Source organism: Typopeltis vanoorti, chromosome 14 (genome assembly GCF_054136105.1).
Source record: "Typopeltis vanoorti isolate ZY-2024b chromosome 14, IOZ_Tvanoo_1.0, whole genome shotgun sequence".
NCBI classification, from domain to species: Eukaryota; Metazoa; Arthropoda; class Arachnida; order Uropygi; family Thelyphonidae; genus Typopeltis; species Typopeltis vanoorti.
Genome location: NC_143562.1, coordinates 116751679 through 116774183, shown reverse-complemented (window position 1 = coordinate 116774183; position 22505 = coordinate 116751679). Strand labels below are relative to the sequence as shown.

General features: G+C 35.8%; 1 protein-coding gene across 4 annotated transcripts in view; it reads right to left on the bottom strand.

The window, feature by feature from the left end:
- The window catches only part of unc80 (unc80, NALCN channel complex subunit), a 1852146-nt gene that overhangs the window by 1568396 nt on the left and 261245 nt on the right, over window positions 1-22505 (bottom strand). For all 4 annotated transcript variants that reach the window (XM_090404461.1, XM_090404464.1, XM_090404465.1 and 1 more), the window contains one exon: window positions 19124-19347. In XM_090404461.1, the coding sequence (XP_090260587.1) occupies window positions 19124-19347 (224 nt within the window). The remainder of the gene's footprint in view (window positions 1-19123; window positions 19348-22505) is intronic.

Here is a 22505-nt window from a genome sequence, read left to right as displayed (position 1 = left end):
CCTCAAAAAAAAAAAAAATGTATCTATTCCTTTTCTATTCCTGTCAGGATATCATCTTCATTCAACTTATCCTAATACTAATCCTGTGGCTTCCTCTCTTTGAAAGGTTTGCAGCTGATTACTAGGGAGAGATAATGACGAAAGGTGGTTTCCCATAGACTTCCTTGCTGTAAGTATTTGTGACCTTCATTCAACAATGTTTCACTTATTCCAACAATTTTTGGGTGAATAAACTCAATCACTGAAAGAAATTTGCCGGCGTGGTTAGCCGAGTGGTTAGCATATCCACTTTTCAGCCAAAAGGCCGCAGATTCAAATCCCACAGTTGGCATGAATGTTTGTGATTGTCTGTGAAAATCTAGTGAAGGTGTTGGGTGGTAGATGGCATTCGTGTAGATGAATGATGGTAGTTGCAGCTGGTGGAGACAGAGAGTTGTAGAGTAGGTGCCCTCCCTCGATGAGTCTTTGAACTCCTTGGAGGTGTCATGTAATAATAATAATAATTTTAACTCTTTTAATTCTAATATGGAGTGCTTAAGAGCCAAAGCTGTATAACTGAGAGGAGACCTCGACATAGCCTTTAAAGGAATGCGGAGAACCGACCAGGGCTTCTGACCTAATGTCCAATCCTCACCTACTCGAGGTGCACCCTGTTGGGTATCTACTTGGATACTGAACGAACGAGGATGGGCTGGCAATTTGGGATTTAGTCAACCAAATTGTATTCTTATTGGTTAAACCAAAATTAAAAATGATGGAACAACATGACAAAATTTCATGCCGGCTGGGGAGTCGCCCGGTTAAACAAGGCCCCCCGTTGTTTTCGCCAGGGAACCAGGGCGAACAGCGAAAAGTCGGCTACTGGAACAAATCTGAAAACAAACCCCAACTCAACATCAACAGAGTTAAAGATTGGTACTATCAATGTAAGAAGCCTGAATGGCAAAGAAATGGAGCTAGCTGAGGAATTAGATAAGTACCAGATCGACATAATCAGGTGACTGAAACAAAAAAGACCAAAATGGTGAGATCTTTCTGAGCAATAAATACAAAATGTTATATTCAAGCAATGATAATCAAGGAAAAGAAGGAGTAGCCATAGTATTCAACACAAAATGCGAGGCAAATCTTCTTGAATGGCAGTCAGTCTCAAGTAGAGTAATGTGGGCAAATATGAGAATAGGGAACTGGACAATGAGACTTATTTGTGCCTATGGTAACACAGAAGGTTCTACTAAGGTAGAAGTGGAGGAATTTTTTGAGGCTTTAGAAAAAGCAACTGACACAATGAAAAAGGAAAAGTTGGTCCTTGTTGGGGATGTAAATAGCAGAGTAGGAAATGATTGTATGACATACAAAAATATTTTGGGAAAATTTGGAGAAAAGAGCAAAGCTAATAATAATGGCAAATATCTGTTGGATTTCCGCTCAGGACATGGACTGGTTATTACTAACACCATGTTCCAACATAAAAATGTGCACAAATTCACATGGAGAGAAGAGGCAAGGAATAAGAAAAGTCTCATTGACTATGTTATTGTTGATAGTGATGTTTTCTGCCTGGTGCAGGACACCAGAGTGTACAGAGGATTTGAAATTGGAAGTGATCACTATCTAGTCTTGAGCAAGATTAAATTGAATTTCATATTGAAAAGAATAATATGTAAGAAAGTTTTAAAGCGAATAAAAGTTGAGCAGCTCTCAGATGTGAACTGTAGACTAAAATACACAAAGATTATTGAAGAAAAAATGAAAGAGTTTGAGAACAGGAATCAAACCTTGGAGATTCAGTGGCAAACTCTGAAGAAAACATTGATTGATTCTGCCAGAGAGGCATGTGGTGAGGTTGTCTGTAAGGATAAAAAAATCAGAACTCCCTGGTGGACACAGGAAGTTAAAGAGGCAGTGAAGGAAAAGAAGAAAGCATATCAAAAGTTCCTGGCAAATAAGTCAGCTTGTGCTCTTAGAGAATATAGAGACAAATGCAAGAATGCTAAACACTGTGTAAAACTAGCTAAACAAAAGTCATGGGAGGAATTTCGCAAGAATATAGAAAATAAATATCAAGAAGGTGGCAAAATATTCTGGAGGTTGTTGAAGAAGCTTAGGAATGGAGGAAAGTGTGCTGTAAAAGGAGTTAGAAATGATAAAGGTGACATGAAAATGGGAGAAAAAGATATCCTTGAAGTATGGAGTAATTACTTTGAAAAACTTTAAATGAAATAAGGCAGTGATGACAGCATAGTGGTAAAAAACACTGACCAGGCATGCAGTCAGGAATACATATCCATACTCGAAGTAGAAAAAGCTATCGAAGGCTTGAAATGTTGAAAGGCAGCAGGAGTAGATGATATTCGACCAGAAATGCTGAAGTATGGTGGTGTGAGAGTCTTACAGTGGCTGCACTGCACAGTTCAGAAGGCCTGGACAGAAGGACGAATTCCCGATGATTGGAGTAGAGCTCTCATAGTACCCATATATAAAAAGGGAAATAAAACTGCATGTGAGAATTACAGAGGTATTTCCCTACTGAGTGTTCCTGGCAAGATCTATGCAAGTATACTTGAGAAACGGTTGAGAAGAATTGTGGAAGAAAAGCTTGGTGAAGAACAAGCTGGATTCAGGCCAAATAGAGGCTGTCAGGATCAGATCTTCACTTTACGACAAATAGTCGAGAAAGCATGGGAATATAACAAAGATCTGTATTTAAGTTTTGTCGATTTGGAAAAGGCATATGACAAGGTGCCAAGAGAGAAGCTATTCAATACGCTGCAGTTATATGGTGTCAATGGGGCATTATATCAAGCAATACTTAGTCTTTATTTGAGTTGTAAGTCAGCAGTTAGAATTGAAGGAAGTACAGGATGATGGTTTAATGTTAAATCTGGTGTGAGACAAGGATGTACATTATCTGCTCTGTTATTCATTATCTATATGGATCACATTATGAAGGAAAGTGGTATTAAACATGATATCAAAATTGGAGATGTTAATGTCAGCTCTTTGCTTTATGCAGATGATGTTATACTTCTAAATAAATCTGTTACAAGTCTGCAAGATTCTCTGACTAAATTGAATAGTTGTTGTAATAGATATGGTATGAAGGTCAGCAATAAAAAGACAAAGACAATGAAAATAGGCAGAATCATTGAAAATGTCAACTGTGTTGTGAATGGAGAACCTGTGGAACAAGTAAAACATTTCAGCTATTTAGGCACGATTTTTACTGAAGATGGTAAATTAAATATAGAAATAGACAACAGAATCAGCAAAGCTGATATGGTGGGAAGTCAATTGAATAAATTCATATGGAATAAGAGCGAAATTAGTCGGAACATTAAATTAGCTGTATACAAGACTGTGTTCAAACCAGTTTTAACTTATGGATCTGAGAGCTGGGTCAGAAGTAAAACACTTGAACAAAGACTAGAGACCGCAAATATGAGAGTCCTGAGAAAGATTATAGGCGTGAACAGATGGCATCAATGGCAATATCATATTAAAAACGAGGATATTAGGAAAGAAATTGACATTGTCAGCATCCAGGAATGTGTTAGCAGAGCTAATCTCAGGTGGTATGGTCATTTAAACAGAATGGGTGAGGAAAGATTAGTAAAACGAGTGTTCTCTGCCAGGTTGGCAGTAAAACGACCTAGAGGAAGACCAAGATATAGGTGGATTGATACGGTCCAAAGTGCCTTAGACAATAGAAATATATGATCTGATAATGTTGGAGTCTTGACCAGTAACAGACTGATTTGGAGGAAAATTGTAGATAGGAAATTAATAATGATGTAAATTTTTCATGTAGTACTATCATATCCTGTCCACCCCTTGAGGGTACATAGCAGGAATTTGATGATGATGATGATAATTCTAATATTCCTAGCATTTGTAAACAAACACAGCAGTTCACTTTTCAGTCTATAACCAATCCTAGCCTAGACGTCGGTTGTGATTTCCACATAATACCTGCTCTTTCCCAATCACCTACCCTGTTTACCCCATATCTGCTCAGCCTCAATTTATTTATTTTAATGCTGATGTGTCAAAACTACAAAATAAAAGTGGTTATTAATTAATATTCCACAATAACTGAGTGTAATTGCTAAAAATATGATTAGTATGACTGCTATATATTATTATTATCACCACCATCATTATTATTATTAAGAGAGACATCTAGAGAGTCAGGAGCTCATCAAGGAAAGCCACGTACTACAGACATATACTAGTTATCATACTTTTCTTCAATTCATTTGCACAGTTTGCACACACAACATCCAATGGCGATCCATGACAGTCACACCACTCTATGGGAGAAAAATCTAGTCCTCACCCCCCCCCCCCCTTCTTAGCAGCATTCATTCTCAGCTTCCAAGAATGCCTACTTGTTCTTTCCCCACCCTCCATAAAATGAAAAATTCCATCACCTGAAATCCTGTATGACCATTTCAGAAATTTGTACTTCTCAATCATATCACTCCTCTTTCTCCTGTTTCCTGGTGTCTGCAGTCTACAAATTCATAATCTGTCTTCATAATCAGTATTTCACAATCTTGATATCATTTTTAACACTCTCATATGCACACTTACAGTGCAATCACCAAGGAAACAAGGAGACCAGACCTGTGCACCACAGTATAAGCAAGGTCTTAACAAGGCCTTGTAAAGAGGGAAAATGACATCTTTATCTTTACACGTCAAACTTCTTTTCAGCATTGCAATTATCCTGTGAGTTGTATTTACAATCTTTGCTATATGACCCTTAAACTTTAACTTCCTATCTATTCAAACTCAAAGTTCACTGGCCTAATCAGTTTCTTCTAGCATAATCCCACCAACATAATAAGACAATGGATATCTAATTACTGTTAAGTGCATGACTTTACATTACTGACATTGCACTGACATCCATTTACCCATGCCCACAATTCCGGCCTATTCAAATCATTCTGCAAGTATTGCATATTAGCTGCATTCTTGATTACCCTGCCTATCTTTGCATCATCACCAAATAGCTGTATGACGCCTGTCAAATCCTTTCCAATGTCATTAACGTACACATTGAATAACAGTGGACCAAGGACTGAGCCTTGTGATACACCACTGGTTACATTAAATCTTGCAGACTCACATCCCCCCCATATACCACTTTTATGCTATCTGTCAGTGAGCCATCCTGTTATCAATGCTAATATTTAATAATCCAAACGATATTCTCTAATTTATGCAAGGTGTCCATGCTGTATTTTGTCAAAAGCCTTAGCAAAATCCAAAAATATCATGGTGTATTCATTCCCCTTGTCTAGCTCAATAGTAACATTATTATAGAATGTGAGCAAGTTGCTAAAACATGGTATTCCCTTAGTAAACCCATGCTGTTCATTGCAAAGTAGAGATTCACTGTTAACCCATTTCTGAATGCAAGCACTAACCAATTTTTCCAAAATCTTCACCACAACTCCTGAGATCGGGAGAAATCCGCATGAGCAAACATCGAAAGGACGTACAAAAAAAGAGAGAAAATAAGTCTGGCTTGCCATTTCACATAGCTTCTACTGGTCATGATGTATTCTGGGACAGAACAAACATGTCCTACATGGATAAAAACTGTTTCACAAGAAAATTCAAAGAGGCAGCAAATATGATGAAAATTCCTACACAATGTAACAAAAATCAAGGCTTGATTTTAAATCAAGTTTGGTCAGCATTTATTAAAAATTTACCCAGTTAAGACCTCGGACAGAGTGAAAGTGAACCACAGAACGCGACATCAAATTGCATTGTTTCCAGCTAACACGTATTAACGGTTGTGTAGATCTGTTATTCGTTTTTTAAGGAACTTTTTTGATGTTCATAATACCAATAAATGAACTTGTTTTTTCGTAATTTCTTATAGTTTGTGCTTTAAACTGTTAGTTATCTTTACCCCTGAAGATGTTAGTCTGACGACTAATGAAACTTGTCGGGTTTGTTTTTTTAGTACTTGTTTAGTTTTAAAAGACAGTCTTTTTTAATAAAAATGTGGTCCAAAACCGGAATGATTCGATTAAGCTTTTTGTTAAATTAAATAACCACTTATAGATGAATTCTTCTTTCAGTTAATTCTTCAATCCAAATTACGAGCTCTCATTCTGTTTTTTTTTAATAAAGATGTCTTGAGTACGATGATAATTTGGCACTTAATTTTGTGCCAGAAATGACAGATGTTCTTATTGCGACTTCATTCTTTTAATTGCTCTTATAGTAGATTCGCCTAAATTAAAATGTTTACCAATCGCCATAGATCCCTCTCCTTTTGCTAAGTGATCTAAAATTGCAATTTTCATTTCCAAAAGAACTGCTTTTCTTTGGTGCTTTTTTTCTCCATTGGGCCAAATTAAATCTTGAAAATAAAAATTAGCAAAATTTAGACTTTCGATAATGAAAAGACAAACACTTACTCACATGCAAAATTAAACTTCACGGACACTCACTGCTTACACGTTACTCACGTTACACTGCAACGCACTGTTCATTATGTACAACGGTACATAAGTTTTGAAATTATGCACCACATAACTTCAAATCTGTATAAAAACGATACGCATAAAAAGAAACCCGAGTGTATATATTTGCTTATATACATTATCATCAAATTCCTGATATATATCTTCATGATGTAAAGGTGCTATGATAAATACTGCATAAAGAGCATTTATTACCTTATTACTTCCTATCGACAATTTTCTTCCAAATAGATCTGTTATCTTTCAAGACTCCAATATTATCAAATCTTATATTTTTTTCTTCCAAGGGCACTTTGTGCTGTCAGTGTACCTAGAGGGATTGATACAGTAAAAATACTTGAAATACAGTAAAAATACTTAGCATTTTGAAGAATAAGAGTGAGCAAAGCTAATCTCATGTAGTTGTTGCTGTTTTGTGCCATCCAATCGTTTTCAACTCTTGGTGATGCTGTGAACAAAGGCTCCCCATCCCACTCAGCCTTTTTTCATTTCTTTTAGTAATTGATCATACATATGTTCATATGGATGCAAATTCAAGGAGGCCTGTAAAATTCTTATCAACCACCCTAATCTTAACAATAACGATGGTCTAAAAATCCTAACAATATGGAAGGCACATATTCTACCCACATAACCTTTCTGTCTAAGAGTTAATTATAAATGTGAAAACAGGCAGAAACAAATCAATGTTCCTGCCTGTTTTCACAGCCTATCTTTTTTTTATTATTATTATTATTCAGGCCTCCATGGAGTCAAAAGACTCTCGTGGGAGGTCCTTCCTAAGAAATACAAAGTCTATCAAGACTCATTGAGGGGGAGGTCCCCCCCCCCTAAGAAACACAAAGTCTATCATACCACTCCTTGAACTCATTGGCCGTTCTCGCTCTCACCATTCCATCAGGCAATGCATTCCACGGTTCAACCACCCTCCATGCAAAGAAACCACTCCTTACCCTCTTGCTCACAGCTTCCTTTTGCAACTTCCAGGGATGGCCTCTTGTCATCACTCCTTCCCGCTGTTCAACCATTTTTATTGCTCATTTTCAAACCAAATTTATTACAGTAGTTATTCACTGTAGTTCATGAATCCCACTGATGTGTACTGGATATATTTAAGAGTATGACATCATATGCACAAAGTTAAGAGCTTAGTTAAATATCTCCCATTTTTTTTATCAGCTCTAATGCCACGTTTATTCATAACATGATTCATATAGATGATTAATAGCAGTAGGGATAATGTGCAGATAATACACACATGATTTTACATCAAACCATCTTCCTAGGCTTCCATAAATTCGAGTTTCTCACTTACAATTCAAATATAGACTATGTTCATTATTAAAAAAAAGTATGGAAACAACTACTGTGTTATAATAAAACTTGAATTTTTTTTTTTTTTTTTTTTTACCAGCAGTCAGGTCAGTAGTGTTAAAAGTTGACCAAATTAGTGACTTATGCATTTGTCACATACATTTTTCAGATGTACAAAGCATTCAAATACAGAGCCATGCTACTGCTACAGTATATTCCCATGATTTCTCATTTGTTTGTCTTAAAATCTGATCTGATCTAAAATCCTCAACTGATCTGAATCCAACTATAATTTTTCTTATCCTCTTCTCAAGTGTTCTTGCAAATCATAGCTGGAGCTCATTAGGGAAATTCCTCTGCCATTCTGATTTTCAGTTTGTCTCCTATCCTCATAGATTAGTAAAGAACTCTACTTTCATAGTACCCATCTATGAGCACATGTAGAGTACTCTGTCCAGGCCTTCTGAATTATGCAGTGAAGCCACTGTAAAATTTTTATTCCTCCATGTTTAAGCATTTCTCAAATATCATCAGGTAAGGATGAAAGCTAGATAACTGGGAGCAGATCTCTATATAGCCTTTGAGGGAATTTGTTAAACTGACCAGAGCTTCTGACCTAACGGCCAGTCCTCACCTTCTAATGTAGTACCCCATTACCTGGAAAGTGAATGAAGAAAGATGGACTGGTAGTTTGGGATTTAGCTGACTAAATTTTATTCTTAAACCAAAACTATATATGTATGAAATTTCATGCCTATATACGTGGGCTGTTCAATAAGTAATAAGACTAATTTTACTGTGGCGAAACCACTCATCACAATATTAATTTCTGTGGAATAAAGAAATGTTGCTGTATGTATTAACAAAAGAGGTTGATAGATGGCGTATACGGGCTGATGTGCCAGAGTGTCACATGACTAAACGCAAGTGCTCATCGGCGCGCCTACAAGTTGCGACCAGTCTTCGAAATGGAAGTGTCCTTGGAACAGTGTTTATGCGATTAAATTTTGTGTGCGTTTGCAAAAATCGGCATCAGACACTTTTAACATGATACACGAAGCTTTCCACGATGAAGCAATGTCGAGGGCATGTGTTTTTCGCTGACATAAAACTTTTAAGGAAGGAAGGCAAAATGTGGAAGATCTTAAACGTGAGGGAAGACCTTCAACGTACATCGCAGAGACAATGATCAACACAGTAGCGATTATCATCAAGCACGTCAAAAGGAAGCGTCCATTGCTGAAGAATGGCTTCTTATTGCACCATGATAATGCAAGGCCACATATTGCTGGTTGTGTAGTGGACATTTTGCAGAAGAACAACACAGATATTCTACCACACCCTCCATACAGTCCTAATCTCGCACCGTGTGATTTCTGGCTGTTTCCTCAACACAAGAAAGCACTAAGAGGCTGCCATTTCAAAAGCAACAAAAAATGTGTAAAAGCTGCGGAGGCAGTTTTGAAAGAACTCTCAAAATACGGACTCTCACGTGTGTTTAAGAAGTGGACGCAACGTTGGGACAAATGCACCGCGTCTCACAGTGGTTACTTCAAAAAAGAAAAAACCATGTAAATGATGACGATTAAAGGTAATCTGTTTTCTGTATAAATATAGTCTTATTACTTATTGAACAGCCTACGTATATCATCTTCTATTAATGATGTTCATTTATGCCAGTTATCCTTGGGCAAAGTGACAATTAACAAAGCTTGAGTTATTTGTCAATCATCTACCTTTCATTCACCTGTCCTTCTGCAACATGTGTTTCTCACTCATCATTAGCCATAGTTACTTTATCTTCAGTCTGTGCAACATCTCTCCCTCTCTCTCAAACAGTAACTAATTTAAGTGTCTGATACCACCATTCAAAAGCAGCCAGTCTATCATAAAATAGTGAAACTTCCCTTGAAATTCACTTATCATCACACATTGCACATCCTTTGATTCACACTGGTCTTGCATCATGTTATTCATTATCTCTGCTCTCCTTCTCAAATAACTATTGTCATGCCTTGGAAAAAAGTTCTAGTTCCCAATTATGCAATTATTGTTAATATTACCCAAGACCCCATGGAGTCAAAGACTCATCTAGGAGGTCCTTTTCTTATACACACAGCTCATCATACCATGCTTTAAAAACAATCAAATTCTCTGCAGACACCACACTCTCAGGCAAGGCATTCCAATCATTCACAACTCTGAATGAAAAAAACCTGCTTCTCACTCCCCTACTCACACCCTCTTTATACTGTTTCCAGGGATGACCTCTGGTTCTCCCCTGATCTTCCACTATTTTCTATAGAACTCTCTAGCATTGATCCTATAACAACCCCTTACTAACTTGTAGGTCTATCATATCTCCCCTCTTCCTCCTGTCCACCTGACTCTGCAAGTTGTATCTTCTCAATCTTTCCTCATACTCGACATTCCAGAGTTTGGAAACTACCTTAGTCAGTTGCCTCTTGACCCTTTCCAACATCTCTCATCCTTCTGAAAATCAGGGCACAATAGTCCATGTGTGGCCTAATCAGAGCCTTATACAATGGAACAAGAATCTCCCCACTTCTAAGTAAGTGTCCTCTGCATCATTCCCAGAAGTCTTTGTGTTGTCTTCACAATTTTGGCTATGTGTCCCGTAAATTTCAGATCCTTATCCACTATCACCTCTAGATCTCTTATTTCCTCCACCTCGGACAATATTTCCTTACCAAGCATAAATTCTGCATCCCAATTTTGTTTTCTAAATTTTAAAATCTTACATTTTGCAACATTGAACTCACATCCTCATTCCCAATCACTTAATTTATTCAAGTCTTCTTGTAATGCCACATCTTCTCTACTCTTTATGGTTTGTCCCAACTTTACATCATCTGCAAACAACTGAATATCTTCTCTAATTAATGATATTAGAGAAGACCAAATCTTCTCTAATATCATTAATATGCAAGTTAAACAGCAATGTCCCTAAAACAGACCCTTGAGGCACAGCACCAGTAACTTTCCTTTTTCTGGATATCGCTCCCCCTATACACAACTTGTTGATACCTATCAGATGTCAGTCTCCAATCCAATGCACCAATCTAATATCCAACCCCATCTGCTCTAGTTTGACTATCAACTTATCATGTTGTTTGGTATTTTTTATGGATGGAATATAGGTTTTGGATGCCGGTGATTTGTAAGGTGTATATAGGTGTGAATGCTATATTAATTGGGTTGGTACAGCTTCCACAATTCGTGCTTTAATGTTCTGTAATTGTCTATGTGTTTTTAAGTTTTGTGGTAGGTTCTTCAGTAGTGTATTGTTCATCTTTTCCAACAACTTCCTAAAACCCCTTTGAACACTGCTTTTCTAAAGTCATTTGTGAATATAACTACCACTAATGGCTATATTTCTTTTATGGAAAGCTCAGTTATTTCATTGTACCACCTGGAAAAGAAGTTTATGCATTCTCATATTCACCATACTCTCTAAAGACTAAATCTCTGTGGCACATTGACACTTTCTGCATTTTACTTCCTTTCTCTTACACGGAGCAGTATCTCTCTCATACTTGTATGTCTCTCTCTCTCTCTCTCTCCTTCATATGTTCAGTTTTAATCGTCATCATCCTCCTACTCCATATGCTTCATTTATTCATTTTCACCAACTCTTCCCCTCCCTTTTCCATTTCCATGCATCTTTTGGTTATTTTTGATCACAGTATTTTCTTCATCACACTTTTCATACACCATAAAAAAGAAAAGGAGAGAAAATTAGCATTCTTGGACATCCTCCTTTTCCATACCCCATCTGGAATACTTACAACATTTGTTCACCATAATCCCACCTTCGAAGGCCACTACATACAATAAAATTCAGCCCATCCATCTGAAATAAATAGGCATCCTTAAATTTTTGATCAACAGAGCACATAATATCTGCTCAAACTCAAAAGAACTGATGACCATACAGTGCATCACACTACAGAATAGCTTCACTTCAAGAAAGTATAAATGCATCCTGAACACTGACTGTAAGAACTCCAAACATATATGGAGATCCTTATCCCACACATCACAGGCATCTTGGAGGCAAGTGCAAAGATCCTGAAAAGATACAGTTTAGTACCTATGTTCTTCCCTATTAACAAAATCTCTTCCTGGTTACCATCTATGAAAAATAAACAGCACCTTCTCTCTCTCTCAATCTTGTGAATGTGACTTCATGGAGGGATTGAGAGTAGTTGATGATGGGGAGGAAAGACTGTATGTAAGTCAGTAAGAAGTGTATGGGGAGTTGAGTAAACTAGATGTTAATAAGGCTGTGGGACTTGATAATATATCACCATGTATTCTGAAGGAATGTGCCAGGGAGTTGACACCTGCCTTGACATATTTTTTTAATACGATTCTTGCACTTGGTCAAGTTCCTAAAGAGTGGAAGGAGGGCAAGATTGTGCCACTTCATAAAGGAGGTGATCGAACTCAAGCATCAAACTATAGGCCTATCTGTGTGTCAGGTGTTGTGGTTAAGTTGTTGGAGAAGCTTGTGAGAACTAGGATCCAGAGTTGGGTTGACAACAATGGTATAATCTTTGATGGACAGCATGGATTTTCTAAAGGGAGGTCATGTTTTAGTAATCTACTTACTTATTAAAATAAAGTAACTGCTTTCTTGGACAGAGGAGAAGGATACACAGTAATATACTTGGATTTCGTAAAGGCTTTTGATAGAGTTCCTCATGATAAGTTGACAGTCAAACTAGAGCAGACGCGGTTGGATATTCGATTTGTGCATTGGATTGGAGACTGGCTATCTGATAGGTATCAACAAGTTGTGTATGGGGGAGCAATATCCAGGAAAAGTAAAGTCACTAGCGGAGTGCCTCGGGGGTCTGTTTTAGGACCATTACTGTTTAACTGGTATATTAATGATATTGGTGAAGATTTGGATGGAGATATTCAGTTGTTTGCAAATGATGCAAAGTTGGGACGAACCATGAAGAGTAGTGATGATGTTGTGGCCTTACAAGAAGACTTGAATAAATTGAGTGATTGGGCATGGAAATGGAGATGCGAGTTCAATGTTACAAAACGTAAGGTTTTAAAATTTGGAAAACTAAGATGGGATGCAGAATTTATGCTTGGTGAGGATATATTGTTGAAGGTGGAGGAAATATGAGATCTGGTATTGATAGTCGATAAGATCTGAAATTTAGGGGACACATAGCCAAAATTGTGAAGACAACATAAAGGCTTTTGGGAATGATGCGGAGGACACTGACGTGTAGAAGTAGGGAGATTCTTGTTCCATAGTATAAGGCTTGGATTAGGCCACACATGGACTATTGTGCCTAAATTTAGTCACCTGGTTTTCAGAAGGATGAAGAGATGTTGGAAAGGGCCCAAAGGCGACTGACTAATGTAGTTTCTGACAACTGGAATGTCGAGTATGAGGAAAGATTGAGAAGATGTAATTTGCAGAGTCTGGTGGAGGAGGAAGAGGGGAGATATGATAGAGACCTACAACTTGGTAAGGGGTTGTTATAGGATCAATGCTGGAGAAGTTCTACAGAAAACAGTAGAAGATCGGGGGAGAACCTGAGGTCATACTTGGAAACTGTATAAAGAGGGTGTGAGTAGGGGAGTGAGAGGCAGGTTTTTTCATGCAGAGTTGTAAATGATTGGAATGCCTTGCCTGAGAGTGATGTCTGCAAGGAGTTTGTGTGTGTGTGTTTAAGACATGGAGCAATGAGCTGTGTGTGATAAAAGGACCTCCCAGATGAGTCATTGACTCCATGAGGTCTTGGTGTAATAATAATAATAAAGACACCAATCTAATAACAACAATCATCATCACTATCATCATGCAAATCAAGGATTTAGGCCTAGCATGGTCTGTTCCGGTCTTAGAAGTCATCGCTGAATCTTTTAAGAGGACGTCCTGGTTTTTTTTCCCTAATGGCTTGTAGTTTAAAGGCTTGTTTTGGTAATCGTTTTGTTTTCATTCTTTGAATGTGTTCCATCCATTTATGTTTATATTTTTTAATTTTTTCTATTACTGGTTCTTGGTTTAATTCTTTCATAATTTTTTCGTTTCTTTTGTAATAAAATAGAGTATACTTTGCAGTTTTTCTCAAAATCTTCATTTCTACTGTTATTAATCTTTGTTTGTCTTTTTGTTTTATTGTCCAGATTTCGCTTCTATACATTAACACTGGTAGGGTTAATGTATTGTATACTTTCAGTCTGGTTTGTTTTTGAACTAGGTTTGGTTTAAATATAGAGTTAATTACACCTGTTATTTTTAAATATTTTGCAATTTTTACGTTTATATCTTTTTCATTTTCATATGTGATCATACATCCTAGGTAGTTAAATGAATTCACCTGTTCTAAGATCTTGTTATCTATTACTATTTTAGTTCTTGCTGGATCTTGTCCTTTAAAGGCCATAGTTTTTGATTTTTCTCTTGATATTATCATACCACAGTCTTTGGCTATCTCATTTAGATCTCAAATAGCTTTCTGTAAGTTATCTTCAAAATTTGTAATTATTATTTGGTCGTTGGCAAAAAGGAGAGTGTTTAAGTTCGCTGTAGGAGAAAGTTTAATACCTTGATGTAAATTTTTATTACATTTTATTATTATTTCATTTAAGTAAATATTAAAATGAGTTGCTGAGTAGGGACATCTCTGTCGGATCCCTTGGTTTATCTCTCATGTATATGACAGCTCGTGATCATATTTGTATTTGATTATTTTCATATATACTTGTGATAGCTTTTAGAATATTATTTGATATTTGTCTTTCTTTTAATATGCCAAATATGTTTCTTTTAACTTTGTCAAATGCTTTTTCAAAGTCAATAAATCCAATATGTGTTTCTAAATTGTATTCTCTTCTTTTCTGTATTATTAATTTTAGGCAAAAGGCCAGGTCTATACATGATCGTCCTTTTCTAAATCCATTCTGTACTTCTAAAATAAAGTTTTCGGAATATTTCATTAGTTTGCTATTTAAGATTTTGCAATATATTTTGTAACAGGAATTTAGTATAGTGATACCTCTACAGTTTTTAAGGTCATCTGTATTACCTTTTTTAAAGATAGAAATCACAATTGCTTTTTTCCATTCTATTTGGGGGATACCAGTTGAATAAATTTTATTTAAAAATAATAAGTCTTTCTTTGAGTCATGTTCCTGCGTATTTATATAGTTCTGAACCTAGCTTATCTTCTCCAGGTGATTTTCCGTTTCTTGTTTCTTTCAGGCTGATTTCTAATTCTTCTTTAGTTATTTCCTTTTCATTTTCGTTAATTGTTTGCCAGTTGTCTTTTTTAAAATATTTATCTGTCCACAATTCTGTGTAGTAATTTAGAAATTCTTGTAATTTCAATTCGGTGTTTAATTTTATATTTTCTTTGGTATCTACATTTCAGTGTTTCAAAATCTTATATACATTGGGTCTTATTTTATATAAATCATGTTCTAAATTAGAAACAAATTTATTCCCTGATCCTCTATGTCTTTTTCTGACTTCTCTTTTAGCTATGGCTCTTATTCTTTTATATTCTATTTCATCTTCTAATCTTTTACTGCTTAACCATTTGTGATAGGCTTCTTTTTTCTTTTTGATTATTTCTTTGATTTTATCATCCCAGATATTCAGTTTTTTCCTATTATTGAACTTTTTGGTCTTTCCTAAGCTTTCATTTGCTGCTGCATTTAGTATTGTTTTTATATTAAGCCATTCTATTTCTATTTCTTCATATTATTTTACTTTATCTAGATATTGGTTAATTCTTTGTTCATATAGCCATTGTACATTTGTGTCATTCAATAGTCTAATTTTATAAACAAATGTTTCAAATTTTCTTTCTGTTCTTGTTACTTGTAGCCATTTAGGTGGTAATCTTAATTTTTATTTTAACACATTCGCTGCCAACTACGAGTATACTCGTAGTGGCTAAACCTGCTTCACAAGCCAGCTACGAGTATACTCGTAGGATGCTTACCGCCGGGAACGAGATTATTGTAGTGACCATGAAGAAGTGAAAATCCTTGGCTTGTGGGGCTAGCATCAACACTGTGTATACTCATAGACCGTATATATGCTCTGTACAAGCCAACTACGAGTATACTCGTAGGACATTTACCTCCGGTAACGAGATTATCGTACTGATCTTGAAGAAGTAAAACTGCTCGGCGTAGGGGAACAGACCATGCCAAAGTAGCGTGGCAGCGAACGTGTTAACAAGGAAGTGGTCACTGCTTATTTCATATCCTCTGTGAACTCTAACATCTAGTGAAAATTTTGATGTCTTTTCATTTAATATAAAATAATCTAATATTGATTTCCATCCTCTTGCTGCCCAAATATATTTATGTATGTTTTATGTTTACAGAAAGAATTCATTATTTTTAGGTTATTATAAACTACAAAGTCAATCAATTTTTTACCATTCCTGTTTAGAGTTTGTTCTCCATGTATTCCTATATTATTATTAATTTTTGTGTTTCCAATTTTTGCATTTAAGTCTCCTGCTAAAATTACGTAATCATTTTTATTTATTTTATTATATATGTTTTGTAGCTGATTATAAAAATCAATATTATCCTGTTCTCTTTCTTCTTCTTCTTCTTTTAATAATAAACCAATTATTATTAAATAGCCTCTATCTATTTTTATTCTAGCTTCTATTATTCTTTCATTCCATAATTTATAATGATTTAACTATTTTGAAAGGGAGTTATGAATCCAAATCATGACTCCTGCTTGTGCTCTTTGGTCTCTGTTCACTCCACTGCATATCACATTAAAATTTTCGGTTCTCATAGTTCCTTTTAATTTCTTTTTTGTTTCAGGGATTACTGCTATTTTAAAATTTCTTTAATTTAATAGTTGGTCAAATTCTATTTCTTCATATGATATTCCTCTTACATTCCAGTTTGCTATTTGTATTATATTTTGTCGTTTCCATTTTTGTTTTACTTTTTCCATTCCAGGGTCATTTTCCATAGATTCAATCCGATTATCTTTTTCTGTCAGCTTACAAGTAGAATTATATTCTCCATGTCAGGGGACTAGCCTGACAATGAAATAGTTCAGTGGTAGGGCTGATACCTTAAGGCTTCTGAACTAGCCTTCTTCCAAATTTAAACCCATAGGATTCCTCCTATATTGAAAGGTATATTGAAAGGGGGGGAAAGAGTAGATTATAGTAGAATTATAGTAAGGTTTATAGAGAGGGCATAGTTGTAAGGCCAGAAATGAGAAGACCCCATGGCCCTTTAGTACTCTAATAACATAAGGGTCATAAAATAAGAAGAGTTGGCTGATAAGGCCTTATAGGAAAGATTAAAATTAGTGGATCTTCTTCAAAGTAGAAGAAGAAGAGGACAGATCCAGCTAGGGGTCCATGGTCAGTCCAGAGTCACCCCAAGAGTAATAACAACAATAAACCTGAAAAATCCAACCTTGCTCAACATGGAGTGGACACTGAGCACAATATACTCTGATCCAGTATTTATGTTTTACATCAATCTCGTTTTAGGTTTTGAGTGGTCATTTAAAGAGAGTGCTGAAGCACTTCTACACCATGCAAACTTAAATTGAAATGACTGTCTACACACTGCCAAGATCTAGGCGATACTCATAAATAGCAAGCAATAGCATACTTCTCTTCTCTCTCTCTCTCCCCCTTTTTTAATATATATAATGCTATGTCATTTAATCACTTTATTTTTCTATTGTATTTCAAAATTATTTCAGTTTTACCTTTACATGTAATCTCATTTTATTTTGTAACCACCCATATGTAGTACTCTGGCACGTGGCTTGGCTCTGTAAAGAGGATTAATGTTCTTTGTTCCAGCTTCATTTTGTGATTATCGGGATGCCTGTTTACTTCTGGCTGAAATATTTTATTATTATTATTACATGACACCTCCAGGAAGTCCAAAGACTCATCAAGGGAGGGCACGTACTCTACATCTCTCTGTCTCCAGTGCTCAATACACCAACTACAACTAACCGCAACTACATCAACACCATCTACTGCCCACCACCACCACTAGTATTTCCACAATCACAACAATCACAAACATCCATGCCCATGGCAGGATTCGAACCCTCAGACTTTTGGCTGGAGAGCAGATATGCTAACCGCTTGGCCAACCAGGCCAGAATTATTCTTTATTCTGGTGAATACATGTTTAACAATCATAAATAACATAAGTAGCTAGTTGTGAAGATATTTCATGTGCAAACTTTTGTTTTCTTACAAGCTGGAGCAGGACTGGAGACAATTCCAGCCTGTAATCTATGTATAATCTGATCTACATTCGTTTTTGAAAATTATGGAGACAACTACCATGTTTGAATAAAAACTTTAGTTTAATATAACTAAAATCTACATTCTAAACTAAAGTTTTTATTCAAACACAATAGTTGTCTCCATAATTTTCAAAAATGCATTCGGATCACCGTGTAAGCCTAAAAGAAAGGATTCTGATCTACATTCATTTTCAAAATATATATAGTAAATGGCTTGGTGAAGAATATATATTAGGAAATTATGTTTATTGTAATTTATATTGTACTTACTTTTATTAAATTGTTTTTAACATTTAATTGTGTGATGTCTAATGAATCATTTGAATTTGTGCCTTTCATGATCCAAGTAAGCAAATATAGCTTCTAACAATACCAGTAAGCAGGCATAAACTTGTAGATAGTCAATAGTGGTCCAGAGGATTCTTGATTCTGCAGAATGTGATTGCAGTGCAAGTATACCATGCATTTCAACAGCAAATGTCAGTGAATAATTAACAGGTAAAAGTATAACAATAAATATCATAAAACTATTTATGACAATTTTTTTATTATATACTATATTAATGATCCTAAAAATATCCTATAAATCATGTCAAGCCAAAAAAAAAATGTGACCTATGTGTACCTTACAGACATAGCACGCTTTAATAAGAGTTTAATCTATTTACTTTACTCTATTACACCCCTATAATAGTGAAGTATGATATAATTTCTTATAAGTGTTTTTCATTTATATGTAAAATACTTATAATTTATATGTATATAGATGACTAAAATTATTTTTTAAGGTAATCAGAATTAAACTGTTATTTAGTTCACCCTTTTACCATTTTTCATCTGAGGCAAACAAAAGTATTTAAATAGCAAAACAAAGATTCTTTTTTTTTTTGGTTTGGTTATAAGCATTGATTTATATCCTGTAAAAAATTTCTGAATAAACTCTTAAAAATATCTACATGAACAAAACAGTTACCTGTTATAGAGATATCTCAATGCCCAATATATTCCATCTTCTAGCCACTGTGAAATAAACAAGCATCTTAATACTGCAACATCAAGATAAGTTGCCATGAGTGCATCATGTGGAATAATCAACTTTGACATTGGTGACTTCTCTAAAATTTCTTGAGTCTCTTTTTCATTTTCTGTGCAATGATTAACTGTACTATTTTTGCAATTAAGAGGTCCAGCTTCTCCCTAAAAAAAATAAAAATTAAATATTATAATAGTGCTCCACAAGGAGACATTAAATATCAAAGTTTCAATGCAGTGCAGTAATTTCTACTCACTTTTAACAAAACTCAATACTCAGCTTATACTACAAAGTGAACATTTCTGTGACTAGTTATATTATTATTATTATTTGACACCTCCAGGGAGTCCAAAGACTCATCGAGGGAGAGTATGCCAACAGCATCGAACGATTGGCCCCTTCCAACTACTAACTGCGCTCAAACTTACTTAACTGAGCCATTAGTAGCAGAGGCTCTACCAATCGACCAACCTGCTGATGATGAAATGGCAACTGGTATCTTATCAGTCAGAATACATGAATGATTCATAGTAAATGCTAGATAACATCTCAATAACTATACAATCTCTTTTTAAATTTAATTTTATTTATTTATGTTTTTTTTATGAAAAAAGAAACCAATAAAATTTTAATCAGTATGATGTATATTTATTTGTGAGTTGGATAAACAAATGGCTGTAAAATACATATCAGCAAATTGGGTAAGGAGAAGCAACATCTTGGAAAAGGAAAATCATCAATGCTGTGTTGTTGAAGGATGTTTTGAAAGCATTATTGTTTAGCTTGTATGTGAAATGTGTATGACAAGATGAAATGGGAACTAGAAGTGGGAGAATACTGGACCTGGTAATAGGATCAGAAGAGCTATCCATGTTAGTAGTGCATGGGATATAATTAAGGGTCAAATAGAGGAAGAAATTGTATACCTAAGAATAAATATAATTAAATTGTATAGTTAAGGAGGGTTAATCAGATAGGAATTAGATGGATGAGAAATATCATTAAGTACAAGCTGCAGAAAATGCTGTGGAGAGTTTATAAAGATGGTGGGAAAGTTCTACAGAGAGTAGTGGGAGATCAGGGGAGAACCAGAGGTCATCCCTGGAAACTGTATAAAGAGGGTGAGAGTAGGGGAGTGAGAGGCAGGTGTTTTTCGTGCAGAGTTGTGAGTGATTGGAATGCCTTGCCTGAGAGTGTGGTGTCTGCAAGGAGTTTGAATGTGTTTAAGACATGGTATGATGAGATGTGTGTGAGATAAAAGGACCTCCTAGATGAGTCTTTGACTCCATGAGGTCTTGTTTAATAATAATAATAATAATATAACCAAGGTGACCACATTGCTTCTAATTGGTGAAAGTGACCATGTAGTCTTCACTTGTGAGACTGTAAAATATGAGGAATATTCTGTCAATAAGGGGTATGAAACTACAAGGCAGGTGATTATGACAAGCTTAGGGAGAAGCTTAAATCGTGCCATTGCATAAAACACTGCAGAGTAAGAATGTTGGTAGTGCATGGGATATAATTAAGGGTCAAATAGAGGAAGAAATTGTATACCTAAGAATAAATATAATTAAATTGTATAGGTAAGGAGGGTTAATCAGATAGGAATTAGATGGATGAGAAATATCATTAAGTACAAGCTGCAGAAAATGCTGTGGAGAGTTTATAAAGAGAAAATAATTAGCATGGTAAGGAAGGCAAAATCAGATTATGAGAAGAATCTAGCCAAGCAGGCCAAAGGAAATCCCAAAGAGTTCTTCCATTATGCGGCAAGTAAGAGGAAGAATGACTATGGAAGATTAACCTTAATGAGCGATGATGGTCATGAAGAGACAGAAGCAGATAAAATAGTTGAGTTACTGAGTGATCACTTTGCAAGGGTATATCATCCTAGTGAAGTTACTGCTTTAGCATATGTGACATATAACATATGTACCAGAAGTCAAATAATAATAATACAATCATCCCTCAACTTACATCAGGGTTCCATTCCATCCAGCAGGATGTAAGTCGATACATTAAATCAACAAAGTTATAGGGGTTAGGGACATAACCATAATAAGTATACTGTCATTTTAATTTTTAAACCTTATTATAAAACCATACTGTGTATTACTGCCACTATAAAACAGAAGAATAATCACCCAAATCTTCCTCCACAATCACATCTTCATTGCTTTCCCTGTGTTCATAATCAGGCTGTGGCTCTTCTGGTGTAACCTTTGATTTTTGATGAAAATGTCCAAGGTGCTTTGCTTATTCCTCTTCTTTTCATCATCAATTTGTTCATAGCAAGCAAATGCATCATGTACTTTTGTTTCTATTATTAAGTAGCGTTCAACACTGGGGTCCATGTCTTCAGTCATTTTGAGGACATTACTAACTGCAAAGAACATTTCTGCAAGACCGTTCACTATAAATTGTTTAACCACCTCTTCCTGTTTCTCTTTTCCCTCTTCCTTTTCTCGATTTTCCTCTTCTGCAACAGTTGTTCCTCCAGTTCGACCAATTCTTCGTTGGTCAACTCTTCAGAGGAACTTTCTATGAGTTGAATTATTATGTTGGAGGTTTAATGGATTTTTTTTTACAACACTCAAAAAGAATTAAAATAGAATTTAATACTTCCTATATTTCGTCCTAGTCACTAGGACATCTACGGGGATTACAGAAACAATTAATGTAACATGCACACAAAAACTTACAATACTAAGCCCAACCACGTGGGTGACACTAAAGTCCTATCTAGGTGGAGCGCCCTCTAAGGGCGGTCGTAGGTGGCCTGGAATGTAAGGTGGGACCTCTGGTGATGAGTGTTTCCCAAATCTTCGGAAGCTTAATACAAACGTATTTATTTAGATTTGGTTGGTTTCTGAGAGCTGCTGCTGCTTCTAAGAAAAGTCTCTCTCTCTCTTTCTTGAATTTGCTGTGGTGGAGCATGGTGGTTTTCTTCCATGATACTCTGTGGGTGGTGTCCAACACATGGTCAGCCAAGCCTGAATGGCCATAGTTGTGTTTAACGATGTACGACTTGTGTTCCTCCAGGCGGATGGATGCTGATCTGCCTGTCTGTCCAAAGTACGCAAGCTTACAGGAACAGGGTACTTTGTAAACTCCAGGCAGAGAGAGAGAGGACGGAGCTGATCTTTCGTAGACCGGATAAGGGTAGCAAGTTTGCGGTAGGGCTTATATGCTGTGTGTAGGTTATACTTTTTTAGTATCTTGGCTATTTTTTCTGAAGTGCCACGGATGTAGGGTATGGTGATGGCATTTTTAAAATCTTGTTGACGAGAGGGACGGGGAAGGGGGAGAAATTGATTAT